The sequence below is a fragment of the Myotis yumanensis genome, unplaced genomic scaffold (assembly GCF_028538775.1).
Source record: "Myotis yumanensis isolate MYYU_CA2020_CCGP unplaced genomic scaffold, mMyoYum1.0.hap1 SCAF_22, whole genome shotgun sequence".
Classification (NCBI taxonomy): domain Eukaryota; kingdom Metazoa; phylum Chordata; class Mammalia; order Chiroptera; family Vespertilionidae; genus Myotis; species Myotis yumanensis.
This window is the reverse complement of record NW_027223773.1, coordinates 12425122-12439373: the sequence shown is the minus strand read 5'-3', so window position 1 is coordinate 12439373 and position 14252 is coordinate 12425122. Positions and strand designations below refer to the sequence as shown.

Here is a 14252-nt window from a genome sequence, read left to right as displayed (position 1 = left end):
TGTATATACTATAATACATTCCTACATTTAAACCATCAGCATCTTCCTAAAAATTAGCAGCAGGACATGTATGTTTTTATTCAACAAAACAACAGACCCTCCAGTATATACTTCCCTCTCTCATTACAGCAAGCTCGCAGAAGGGAGCAAGGAAAAGGGAAAAGGGAGAAGACTGGAAGCAGGAAGAAGAGATGGACTCGTTGTCATTTATGCAAATTAGGCTTTACTTTTAGGTTCCAGCTCGTAGAGAAGCATATGAAGGTGCAATATTTCTGAATTTAGATAAAATACAAGAACTTTTATTTTGTGAAAAGCTCAGCAGCGTCACTTCTGTGAACTCTATGCCATAAAGGAAGCGTGTATGAAGCGTGTAGATCAGCCAGGGGCACAGTGAGACCCACACCTGAGGACACATGTCTGTCTGGTCTTCCCCTGAGTGAACTCAGCTTGCTTTACTGTATTGAGCGTCTGGTTTATAAGACATTGGATGGTATAACAGTATGATGTCATCCCATTTTATATGCAGTCATTTCTGTTCATATATAGCAGCGGTTCTCAACCTGTGGGTCGCGACCCCTTTGGGGGTCGAACGACCCTTTCACAGGGGTCACCTAAGACCATCCTGCATATCAGATATTTACATGACGATTCATAACAGTAGCAACATGACAGTGATGAAGTAGCAACGAAAATAATTTTATGGTTGGGGGTCACAGCATGAGGAACTGTATTTAAAGGGCCAGAAGGTTGAGAACCACTGATAGGGGGTTCTGTTTTGAATTGGATATTGATTTCAGAGTTCAGGTAAGCATGTGCATAGATCATCACACTAAGGAGTAGAATAAATTGCCTACTTGTTTAATCAGTTAATTTTCATTCATTCTGTTAATAATTTCTCACGTGTGTTTGTATCTACATGAGTGGGTGAGGCTAGGCCCCATGTCTGTGAGGCTATATGATCACAGCTCAGAACTATACGTATCTATGTGTGATGACAATCATAACTTTGGGTTCAAAATAGGAGAGAAAAATGATCCGTTATTGATGTTATTTTTAATGATATTGGCTTTGCACAAACTCCTACGCCGGCATGCCATAATTTTCACTTGAGACAGATGATCTTGCTACTTACATTTAGTTAAATCTTTGAGATTCTCTTGGTGTGTTTTCATTAATGGCTTCAAAGAGATTCCAATTATATAATATTTGTGCTACATATTTTCATTAACTGTTGACTGACTTTGACATTCTTGACCTTTTTATGTTTGAAAGGGTTGGTATTTCTTTATCACAAAGAACTACAAGAGAGGATACCACCTTACCTTTCAAAAAAGGATTTAGGTTTGATTTGCAACCACCACCAAAAAGCATTTCTGTAAGTGACTATTTTATAATGGCAATAGATTCCCAAGAGAAAGTGTTGAAAACCATCTGTGTGTATCCAGAAAAAGATTCTCATCTCTTTGGGATTATTTAGGTCACAATTTATTTACATAAAAAGAGGACTGGTTTTTGCTTTGAAAAATTAGGTGAGCTTTAGTTCTCAGAACTTACACAATAATGGCTCTGACTCCCATTGGAATAAAAAAAATCAATAATTTCATCATCAAAATATTTGATAAAACATGTTTCTTTTTATATAGAAATTACAAAGCTACAGGGTTTGTGAGTCCTGAAAGTTCTATTAACAACTATGTCCTCTTTCCAAAATCTCTTGTTCAGCATTCATTATTGTTTCCAAACAGTATTTTCCTAGATTTGAGGGCTGTAGAATAATCATGTCATTTTTCTTCCTATGCAGTTGGAGAATTTGATGCTGGATAAAGATGGCCACATAAAAATCACAGATTTCGGACTTTGCAAAGAGGGGATCACAGACACGGCCACCATGAAGACCTTCTGTGGGACCCCGGAGTACCTGGCGCCAGAGGTGGGCGGGGCTCCGTTCAGACAAAAAGGGAACATTGACATAATGCTCGCACAGGAGACATTTCAGCATGAACAAAACATGCAGTTCCTACTATTTTTACCTGAATTTCAACATGAATCCAATCTATTTTTCTTCCACTGTTTAACATGATATTATAGGGCAAGGGTATATATTTAAATTAAATGTTATAAACTTGATGAACATAAAGGTAGGAACTATAGTAGAGTAAGTCCATATTTAGTTGGCCATATCTGTTTAATTTTTTTGGTTAAGTCTTTTTTGATTCATTTATTAAAACAGAATAATTGAATGACTTCGGAAAATGTTTACAGTTCTATAAACCATTTGGATTTTCCTTGGAAACAAAGACACTGATCATTTGGATTTCAGGTGCTGTGGGTTTTCGTAATTATTAGGAAGTATTTCACTGGGAGAGTTCATGAAATGACAGCAGCTCCCACTGATGACCCCACGCAGAGGGCCCGGGAGACTGGCTTTCTTTGTTTATCTACGGGCATAGATTGTGCGTCTGGTGTGAAGGGGGTGTTTTCCTGAGTGATGTGGCTACAGGAACAAGACACAAAGGACAGAGAACTCGCTCTGGAATAGGATTGTGAATGCTCATGCAAAACACACTTTTTGTTTCTCTGGAGTTCAGTTTCCCTGCTGTCCATTTGCCTTGGATGATGTTATCCCATTTTTGGAATAACAGATTTAGTTGTGTCACAATTAGGGAAAATTAGTTCTGAAGGAGATAAATACATCTCATTTTAAAAGCAGAGGATCAAAGAAACAAAGATATTGTTCTATATGAAAATGTCGTCAACTGGAGAACAAAACCAAGAACGTAATGTGAGAAGAGCCTAATTGTTTCTAAATAGAAAGTTTATAATTTCTAAGAAATTATCAATTTCTTCTTAAAGACAAGTAAGAAAAAGACAAATATATATATAAATTTTAATATTGCAGAAGTCTGGTCTTTAAAAGCAGTTTATATATCCATGGCTGTGACAAACTGATTCATAATTAAAATCTCACCCCTCATTTTTACTGGGGAGAATGATCATTGTAGTTACTGTCTGAGAATGACAGATCTTGAAGCCACCAACTTCTCATGCAACTTTAATTCTTATATTTAAGTTTTTTTGTCAAACACATGTTTGTTACACCAGGATAATTTTGAATGTGTTCATTCTTTTAAAAGCAAGCATCTAAGTTCCTCCGGTCTTGGATGTGAACCGTTTCACTAAGGACACTCATTCATTCACTAAGGAAATACTCATTGAATATTCATTAGGTGTCATGCATTATGTTAGGTACTGGGAATACAAAGATGGTAAGAAGTGGTTTTTGTCCTCAAGTATCTTAGTGCTTACTAAGGTGATAAGCTGTGGAGAGTAATGATTACTGTGCAAACCGTAATTGCTGCACTGGAGTTAGTAGGGTGTGGCAGGATTAAAGGAGAGACGTGTCAACCCGCGCAGGGAGCAGGAAGAGAGGAGGCAGGACACGTGGATCGGGTGGGAATGCAGAGTTAGGTTGGGTCTCGTGAAGAAGGGAAAACCACTTTGCAGTTGAGAGCAAGGCAACACTGATCAGATGGTCAGTTAGTGGGGGATTGGCAAGAGCTGGCTCTCGCCTTACTTGACATGGTGTCTTGTCACCTTTTTGAACCCGGAAATTTCTAGTACTTCCCTTGGTTAGTGCCAGTCTTTTCTTTAAAAAAATTTTTTTTTTTATTGATTTCAGAGAGAGGGAGAGATAGAAACATCAATGAGAGAGAAACATCGATCGGCTTCCTTGCACGCCCACGCCCCCTACTGGGGATCGAGCCTGCAACCCAGGCCTGTGCCTTGACCGCGAATGGAACTGGTCCCCTCCTGGTGCATGGGCTAATGCCCAACCACTGAGCCACACGGGCCGGGCGCCAGGCTCCTCGTGAGGAGATAGAAGTCGGAGTTGTGTCTCAGACCTGAACACAGAGTTGGCTCTGGGGACCGGCTCCCCGTCAGCATTTCCCCTCCTCTTGCTGTAGACTTGTTCCCCTTTCTGTACCTTCTCCATTGTCTTATTTGCCGGAAATGCTCTGCTGTGTAAAGACAGGTGAAAGGCATTTAAAAGATGCTTCAAAAAGACTGTGCAAAGTCAGCTCAAACCGATTAATTGGGTTACGTAGCAGATTCATCGCTGATTTTTAAGTAAACTTAAGTTTTAAATGAACTTAAGTTTCTTCTGTGGCAAAGACCGCCAGAAAAGATACGCGTTATCGTGTAAAAATGCCATTTGTTGGAAAAGGAATCTTTTCAAAATATTTGTTCTCGGGCCTTTTGATGAAGAATTATAGATCTTTAATGTTACGGGGCGGGGGAGGCTGGGAATAATGTATTTTTCAAGAGATTGCAGAAGTGCACTCTTAGTAGTAAAACAAACTATGCATTTGGTGAGTTACAGCTCAAAAAATGCACTTGCACACAGTTACAAATGAATGTGTTTTCGCTCCTACTGCCACTGGAAGGAAATAAACTTGATCTGCCATGCATTATGGACAATAATATATTTTGCGGGGAATTTGTTTTTGCAAACTCTACTCTTCTTTTCACTCCTCGAAACGATTAAAAGAAAAAAACTAGAAATCACGCATCCAACCTTCCCGGTAAGGTTTATTATCCGAGTTGGCTCGCCGAACCCAGGCCATTTTATGCAGCGCTAATTATTTAGTCTCAGCTTTGCTCTTGAGTTAGCAGTACCTGCTCAACTCTCCAACTGCAAAACAGTCTGAAAATCAAATGCGGCTCACATGCAAGACCCAACAAAATTAAAAGTGTTAAGTGCGTTTTGGCAGTTCACTTTTATTATGCCCAGTCCTCAAATGTACCGGCACATAGTCATCTGCACGGTAGTTATTTTTCACGTGTTGATGCGATCACACAAAAAGTACACGCTAAAAGGAAGCAGATGGTGACAGATGGGGGAGGTTGAATAAGGTGGTTTTGGAAACCCAGAGAAATGCACTTCTGTAATAGTGTAAAAATAAAAATTATTTGATAATCAAGTTAGAACTAACAAAAAGATGGCAACAAAAAAAAATGATTGAATTGTTGGGAAATGCATAGCCTGTAGTTGCGGTTGCTGTTCAGAGAAAACGTGTTTATAATTTTGTTTTACATAACGGGAAACATTTTTTTCCAGTGGATGAAATGTATTTTTGATGCCTTCTTAGATTTTAGAACCTCATTTTTAGAAAACATCCATGTACCGTCATTGTATTCATTTTTCTTTTGAAACCTACTAGCTTTAATACATTCTATATAATCCAGATTTTGAAAATATCTGAAATAGACCAGAATATTTTGATACAAAGATTCTCTCAAAGCCATTGTGATGATGTATAGATAATAGTACCAATGGAAATTAAATTCTATAGGGGGGGGTGTCTAAAACCAGAGATCAACATAATTACTTCAGAATGAGTTGGGAGAAACATGTAAATTACAGCAAAGATTGTTGGTAGCATGGAGGGGTGCAGGCAGGGGGAGTAGTTAGAACCTAACTAGATTTAAATGTATTGAATGGAATTTTATTTACTTACTTTAAATACAACAAGAATAAATGTAAAAGGTGCCATTTCATGGGCTCTTTCAAGACTATCGTTAGATCTTAAGAGGAATAAATGCGGCCCAAGTTATTTAACGTTTGCACGTTTCATCTGTAGGGAAACACAGTAGCTCACAGACATACATTTTGCTTAGCCCCTGGACACAATCCTACTATTGCTACCAGATTGTGAAACTAAGTCTTAACACTTCTAAGATTTTTGTGAAAATGAGAAGTGGTGCTGGTAGCCTTTCTGAAACTGTGTTGCCTCCCTAATACTTTATTTCACTATGAAAAATTCATGAAACACCTGTCCTCTTACGGGATGTCGGAACGCCTTCGCCTTCCGGATGGTTCTGTAAAGGGCTCATCACCAGTGTTCAGGGGCAGATGGAGTCGAGGTTCATGGTGGTTAGTTCAAGTGGAAGGTGTTTGTTTTGTAATCAGAGTTCATATGTAAGCACTTGTGTCAGAAGTCCGGCTCACTGTTTATACTGTTTCTGGATCATATTCAAAACCATCCCATTTGTCCCCAAATTGGACACTTAAAAAATATGTTTATTTTTTATGTATTTAAATATATATAAAATAAATATATTTATTTAAAAAAATAAATATATGTAAAATAAAATAAGTATATATATTTTTAATTGATTTCAGAAAAGAAGGAAGAGATGGAAATAACAATGATGAGAGAGAATCATTGATCGGCTGCCTCCTGCACACCCCATACTGGGGATCGATCCAGCAACCCGGGCATGTGCCCTGACCGGGAATCGAACCATGACCTCCTGGTTCATAGGTCGATGCTCAACCACTGAGCCATGCTGGCTGGGCCCCCATTGGACACTTTTAAAATATGAACCTAAATGATACTTTTTAGTTCAATGTTGATGTCTGTTAGTGTTTAGAAGCAGTGATCTGAAAGTTCCATAGGAGCTACTTTTTTCAATGTTGTGTGGTCTTGTGGATTTAATTTGCATTTAGTACTTTGGAAGGGTTCCGGGTTAGCATAAAGTTTAATTTTAAATGCTCTGAAGCATAAGAACGTGTAGAAAACTAACGCTAGCTGGTAACCTGTAGTATTTGACAATGGCTGTTTTTTCTTGGGTCGCAAAGACCCAGTTTCTTGGAATCCCATGATGTCTGATGCTTCCGGATGAAAAGAAAGCATAGAAATCTCTGGGAAGGTGTGTGTAAGCATGATTTAGTCACCAGCATTGCATCCGTCAAGGATGTTGCCTGTTCTGGCCACAGATTGCTTTTGCAGCCCATGCTAGCTGCATGCAGGGAGTGTGTGCATGCGAGAAGGTAGCCGGGAAGCGGCTGCACTCTGTGTCCCAGCAGGGGGCGGTTACAATCCCTTAGGAATTATTAGAGCAGTTGACAATATGTATTTATGAAGTCAATACCAGGAAAAATGGAATCCTTAATTCTTATGAAATATAGACTTCCCCCAAAGCTGCAGTGCGTTTTAGAATCTGAATTAGTATATTTACAGGTCTTTTTTTAAGCAAATCCCTGTGATGGGAAGGATTCCCATAAAAGAGAAAGTATGTCAGCGTGCGTATATATAAAACACACACCTATCAGCTACCTGAAATCTAAGGGTACCAGAAAAAAATTTTTGAATTAGCGGTAAATTGGTTCATCCAAGTTCACAGTTTACTTTCACAGCATAGGTGTGCAGACAGCGTGTTTAGACGTTTAATCCCCCATCTGTTCTGTCTGGAGTATTGTTGAGCAGTGAGCCACTCGGGGGCACACGTCGCCCCCTTATAGTTGCCTGCCTCGGCTGCGTTGTGGGGCCTGGGCGAACACCCTCAAAGAGGTATCCCTTCAACCTCCCAGTAAACCCTAATTGGTAAAAGGATGTTGGAATGAATGTGTGTGTTTTCAAAGTGTCCATTAGCCAAATCAATATTTACACTGGGAATTTCCATTGATGGTATCATTTTAAAAGACACGGTGTCTTATTTAATTTGTTTAAATCAGTAGCCATTCAAGAGCTATTGATGCTGAGTTTTTCTATTCACCTGGTTGTTCCAGAAATGGAAGTGCCTACCTCTGATGTTGCCTAAGGCTAATCAAACGTTACCAGATTATTTCACAGCCCTGGGCACCCGCTGTCACCACCTTGAGCCTCAGGCTTTATTTTATCAGAAAGTGACGCGGCTCTGGTCCTGGGGGACAAAGGGTGCCGTGTCCCGGGTTTGCGCGGGGCTCCCATGGGACCTCCCATCACTTTTTGTTTGTTTGTTTGCTGTTGTTTTTAAATATATTTTTATTGATTTCAGAGAGGAAGGGAGAGGAGAGAAAGAGAAACATCAATAATGAGAGAGAACCATTGATCAGCTGCCTCCTGCACGCCCCCTACTGGGGATCAGCCCACAACCCTGGCATGTGCCCTTGACTGGAATCGAACCCGGGAGCCTTCAGACTGCAGGCCGATGCTCTATCCACTGAGCCAAACCGGCGAGGGCCTCCATCGTTTGTTAGCATTCACATTTCTGTGTGTCCCTGACCCTCTTGTCCTTGGCGTCTGCCTGGGCATTTGTGTTCAACGCAGTTACAACGTAAAGGTCCATCTACGTCACAGAGAGCGACAGGGACCGAAGGCAATACCCGGTGTCTGGGCCATGCTTACGGCTGGCGTGTAGCTCCATGTCAGCAACACTGACTTTATGGCAAAGAGATACTCTCTTTAGATCAGTGCTTTAAGATAAGCCTTTTAGCGGGTTATTTCCCTGGGAGCAGGTTCTGACCTGCATTTCTGCTTATGATGTGATAATGTGCATTGTACAGAGCCGAGGTGCACAGTACCATTGCTCCTCTGTGAGCACCCAGCACGCCCTTGGCCCTTCACGATGACCCGGAAGTGAATTAGCCTTTTTCCTGGGGGGGGGGGGGGGGGAGGGAAATCATCAGAGGTCGCCAGAAGGAATGGCAAGTCTTAGGTTAATGAATATAAATTTTATGTTTCTGTAATTTTGGAAAAAGAAGTGCTCTGAGTAAGGGAGAAAATTAATCTTCTAAAACTAACATAAAAGGGGCTGTGGATTTTAAGTTCACTGTACAATTTCTAGAGTATTTCCAAGTATTGTGTTTTGAAATAATTTATATTTAAGGAGTGTGAAAGGAGAGTATGTGAATACTAATAGCATGTTTTATATTATATATCCACGGGTAGAATATTGGAGTCACTTTCATTTCTCGTCTCTTGTCATCTTTCAGCTGGTTGGAGGTAGGAGTTGAACAGAAATCTTTCTTTGTAATTGACAGCAAAGACTCTTAGAGCAAGAAGGCTGGCTGAGTTGTTAGGGTGGTTTCTCCTTAGCATTGCTTACGCTTATGTGTCAGAAAGGTAATACGTCACATCAGATTTGTTCATTACAAAGTGATACCGCACTTGTAGCATCACATCTCTTATCCATTAGAGCACATTACGTTCAAAAGCAAACCACTTAGTTGGAGAATCCGTGTTCATTTTACAAACCTAAATAAAATACATTTTATTTTATCAGACAGATTTTTGTGCAATGCAGTTTTATTTTTTCAGATGCTTATTTCTCTTCAAAAAATATCCCCTCCCCTTTTTTTCTTTTTTTTTTTATAATGTACTCACTTTCCCTTCTGGCAGCAAACCAGGTATTTAAACAAAAATAAAGGATTGCCAGTTTTGCCAGCTGGGGATGAGAACCCGGCTGGTGAAACGTGGGTTTGGGAGGCAGTTAATCCAGCTTTTATGCTTTTTATGGTTTTATGAAAAAAGAGGTTAAAAACCGCATTTGGCTCTCTCTTGCGTGTGCCACTGTTTCGCTGGTGGTACAGGAAGGCAGAGATTTAAAAAAATTTTTGTTCTTAGGTAAAATCCCGAATCTATTTGCAAAAGGCCCACAAACAATACAATACATTCTACTAATCGGGCGTGAGATAGATTCTTGAATAATTAAAAGTCACTGGTATTGAAAAATGAGCTATTACAGCATTTCCTCTAAGTTCACAAGTAGAGTTTCTCGCTTCTTTTAGATTTTCTCGTGTTTTCTTATGTTCTCACATTACTCATCTCAAGCAAGTAGATATTTGAAATATTTGGGGCTAAAGTAAAAGTGAGAATTTGTTTTTTCCTGAAAATTTTTGCTTAGCTGTGATTTCCAGAAGACTTTTGGAAAATGTCGGAGCTGGACTTGAGTTCTCTCTTTGCCAGTGTGGTCCTAGGCTACTTTAGCCACAGAACAGTGATACAGTCAAATTAAAAATCTTTTCATAGCCCTTGAAAACACTACTAATATATCTTTAAGTAACATAGTTTTTTTTTTCCTTTGAATTATATGCTCCATCGTTAAATACCCAGTGAGCCAAAGGGCCTTACCTGTCAACATGTCACGTGGGATTCCATGAAATTATTGGTGAATTTTAAATAAAAGTCACATAGGAGTCATCTTCAACAGTGTACTTACTTGCTTCAAACTGAGAAAGTTTAGAACGTGAGCACTACTTTGTTTTGTATCGAATGCTCTTATGTAATCAGTTATAAGATTTTTTTAATTGATACATTTCATAGGTATGGTCTTCTTGATCTGTTTATCCCAAAGCTAAGAGGATCACAACAAGTAAGCTTTAAGATTGTTCAAATATAATAATTTAAAATAAAATACTGAAAGTTGCAAGTAAATGGAGAAAATTCCATTGAATAAGGAACAAATCCAATAAAAAGACATGATCAAAATTTTCCTGGGATAGGCCCTAGCTGGTTTGGCTCAGTGGATAGAGCATCCGCCTGCAGACTGAGGGTCCCTGGTTCGATTCTGGTCGAGGGCACGTGCCCAAGTTGTGGGCTCAATCCCCCGTAGGGAGCGTGCAGGAGGCAGCTGATCAATGATTCTCTCTCTTCATTGATGTTTCTATCTCTACCTCTCCCTTCCTCTCTGAAATCAATAAAAAAATATTTTTTTAAAGAGGTTTACTGGGACAAATGACACATTATCATGTTCCGATGTGAACAGGTTGCTCTAACACAGCCTGATGCTTTCATATCATTTCTTACTAAATTAATTTTGCGTGTAATGTATTTTGCAAAACAAATTTAAGGCACATGCCCTGGCAGATATGGTTCAGTGGTTAGAGCATCCGCTGGCACACCCAAGGATCTCAGGTTCAATTCCAGGTCAAGGGCATGTACGTGGGTTTCGGGTTCTCTTCCTGCCCCTAGTCGGGGCGTGTGCAGGAGGCAACCAGTCGATGTGTCTCTCTCACATCGATGTTTCCGTCTCTGTCTCTCTCTCTCTCTCTCTTCCCCTCCTTCCCTCCCTCCCACTCTCTCTGAAAAGCAGTGAAAAAAATACCCTCATGTGAGGATAAACAACAACAAAACACACACGTTAAGGGATATATTACACAGGTATCGAGTCCCTGATTTTGTTTGTGTTTAACAGAAATTGCCATGGGAACGTAAGCTTTGGACAATAAAGTTTTTTAGCCCAAACGACAAATCTTCCGATTCTCGTTGGCGGCCACCTATTTCCCGAGTTGACACATGTGAGGGGCCTCCAAAGCTGTCAGACATTTCCCTGGTGGCCCTGTCCTGCGCGCTTCTCCATGACGTTGCCTGTTCTCTCCATGTTTGATCCGTGTCCCCTAGTTCTTCTCAAGCAGGAATGTGCCAGGCACGTCACGTGCCCCCTAATCAGCGTGGCTCAGCTCTAAGCTGCTACTTACAGGGCCCATTCGTGAACCAGACTGAACAGTTAAGTAGGCCTAAGAGACCATATGCAAACCTGCTGACGGTTTACCTGATCCTCAGCCCGCTCGCAGGCTCCTTCACTTGGCATTGGCTGTGTGACATGCCTTTTCTGTCTACACTGACCATCCCCGGGTATACACTGAACCTTTCAAATCCCTGGTGCGATTGCTGTCTTTGTAGGATGCTTCACGTTCAAACGTCAAGCTCTAACAAATTGCCGACCTAGGCTGTGAAAGTTGGGATTCATGTTCACGGGAAAATCTCACGTTGTATAAGTGATGCCTTAGAAGTGAGGGTGTGGTAACCGATCTTCCCGCTGGTCTCGCTCTCAGGTGTTAGAGGACAACGACTACGGCCGGGCCGTGGACTGGTGGGGCCTGGGGGTCGTCACATATGAGATGATGTGCGGCCGGCTGCCTTTCTACAACCAGGACCACGAGAAGCTGTTTGAACTGATCCTGATGGAAGACATCAAATTCCCTCGCACACTCTCTTCCGATGCAAAATCACTGCTTTCCGGGCTCTTGATAAAGGATCCAAATAAACGGTAGGCCACCAGCCACACCCAGCGAGGCGCCGATGAGTGTGGTTAGCGATCGTGATATGGAAATTAATGCAGATAGGACTCGCTCCAGGAAGCGGTGTCTTCGGGTTAGACGTCTTCCAACGGAGACGCCGCGGGCTTATTTTTAACTGCAGGATAGAGAACGTTTAAAAACGTTCCCGCAACTTCTAACTTGGAACTTCCATGCAGAGCTTACCAAGTGGGGATTTGGGGAGTTTTATTGGCCACATTATGAGCGAATGTTCTTAATGGCCCTGGTGCTGGCTGTTGTGACAATCAGAGCATCTCTTCCTTTTAGTCTCTGGGACTGTATATTTCTTCTGATTCACCTTGTCAAAAGCATAGAACTGTCTCTGAACTCTTCTCTCAGCCAAACACACCTAACTACGTCTTGCTTGTCATTTGAAGATACTCTTTTCCGTGCAGGGCCAGAAGGATCGATAGCAACAACAGAATATCTTTATACACTCTGTATGTCTGTTTTTGTAGCTTTAGCCGGGACCTGAAGAATCCTACCGCCCTTAAGGGGCTATGGTATTCCTTGCTCATATTTATATATTCATTTAGACATGCATTTTATAGGTCATATATGAAATGACTGTTACTTTTTAATGTCCCTTAAGATGTGTGTTTGTGTATATCTGTGTATATATCCATTCTTTCATCTAATATATATATATGTGTGTGTGTATATATATATATATATATGCATATCAGTATTTTTCTGAAAATCTCTTAGATCTTCAGCATCCTGAGGTGAGCCTATTCCATACACTGTTGATTCTATTATAACACCTCACATAATGTATTTTTACAATGTTCTGTTTATGGTTGCTGCTCGATATGTATTTGTTGGTAGACTGAATTAAGGAATGAAGGAATAATGAATCCTAAAATGCGAGCTCTGTCCCCCTTAGAGATGGTTTCCATTAGATGCTTTTAGCTGTTAAATTGATGAGGAACATGATTTTACCTTCAGAAGAAAAAAAAAGCAAATATAATAAAAGAGGTGCCATCTTCTTGCTTTGTGATGAGCCCATCAAACCTGCGTTTCCTCACCCTGGTGACTGAGACCACACCTCACATTTGCAGAGGGATTTTTTCAGGGCACTTGTGTCTGTTGTACCCCCGCTGTCTCAGTACCTTGCAGAGCAGGGCGGGTGGGTGTCATTCTCATTTCCCATTGGCCGAGGAGAAGGCAGAGGCCCAGAGAGGCTGCAGTGACGTACCCAGGTCGCATGGATGCTCCGGAAGAGGAGAAGCCACGCATCTTGGTGCCTCCTGGATGTTTCTTCTACAGGGTGGGCAAAACTAGGTTCACAGTGTTGGTATGAAAAATAATACAATAATTAACAATACCCAAGGAGTAACTCTTGTTTCGCGTACTCAGAACTGTAAGCCTACTTTTCCCCACTTGGTGTATCTTATTTACCATACATCAATTTGGTTCCGGTTTTGAAATATATTCCATTTAATGTGAAAATTTCACAATGTAACAGGGGGCACTTGATGCAAAGTAATCACTAAAAAGAGTTAGGATTTTCGTTTTTTTCTACTTGATTTGGGACCTAACATTTGGTTAGGGTCAAGGGCAGTGAGTTTGTACCCCATCCTTTCCAGCTCCTCCAGGGGACTCTGGCCCCCTCTATCCATGGCTGGTAGAACAGAATTGTGCTTTGCTTTCATGTCTATGTCTCACTCCTTTTTAATGTCATCCTTCCCCTTACCCCACCCAATGGATAGCACATAGTAGGTACTTCATAATTGTTCAATGACTATGAGGTAAATGTAGAATGATAGTGGCCCGGTAAGTAGGACAACTCTTAAAGGTTTGTGCCCCCAGAGGTTGGTGTTGCCTAAAGAGAAGGTGTTTTGGGTTATCTGCTATTTCCTTTTACAGTAGATGTATCAAGCCCTCCACGCTGCATTAAAATATTGGGAATGCAAGGATGAACGGAGTAACCTCCGCTCTGGGTGTTCACACAATAATTGGGGCACAAAACATACATTCACAGGTGCTCAGGTCACACTCCGTACAAGTAGCTTTTGAAGTGATTAGCCCTGTCTGGGGGGTTGGAAGCCTAGCGCTGGCTCAGAAGGAGCTGGGGTTGCACTGGGGTTCCTGCCGAGCAGTGCACATGGAGAGAACAGCTGGAATTGCCAGTGACCATGGCACATCGCAGTGTGGAATGCGATGGGTGACATTGGGCGATGAAGCTGACATGTTAGACTGGAAATATAAGCAAGGAATACCATATCTAACATATGGAATGTGCGGATATGTTATGTTTCTTAGAAAATATTACATCTTTATTCAGAAGAGGATGAGATGCCACTGAATTATTAAAGGGCAATAACCAGATTTGTGTTATGAGAAGGCGACTCGGGCAGCTGTGGATGAGAACAGTGAAGGGCCGGGG

The 14252-nt window shown here is 41.1% G+C and overlaps 1 protein-coding gene across 8 annotated transcripts in view; it reads left to right on the top strand.

Moving 5' to 3' along the window:
- The window catches only part of AKT3 (AKT serine/threonine kinase 3), a 228266-nt gene that overhangs the window by 182296 nt on the left and 31718 nt on the right, over nt 1-14252 (top strand). For all 8 annotated transcript variants that reach the window (XR_011469357.1, XR_011469355.1, XR_011469356.1 and 5 more), the window contains 2 exons: nt 1802-1930; nt 11600-11814. Coding sequence is in view for 5 of the 8 variants with exons in the window: in XM_070401367.1 (XP_070257468.1) it covers nt 1802-1930; nt 11600-11814 (344 nt within the window). In the remaining 3 variants the exon portion in view is untranslated. The remainder of the gene's footprint in view (nt 1-1801; nt 1931-11599; nt 11815-14252) is intronic.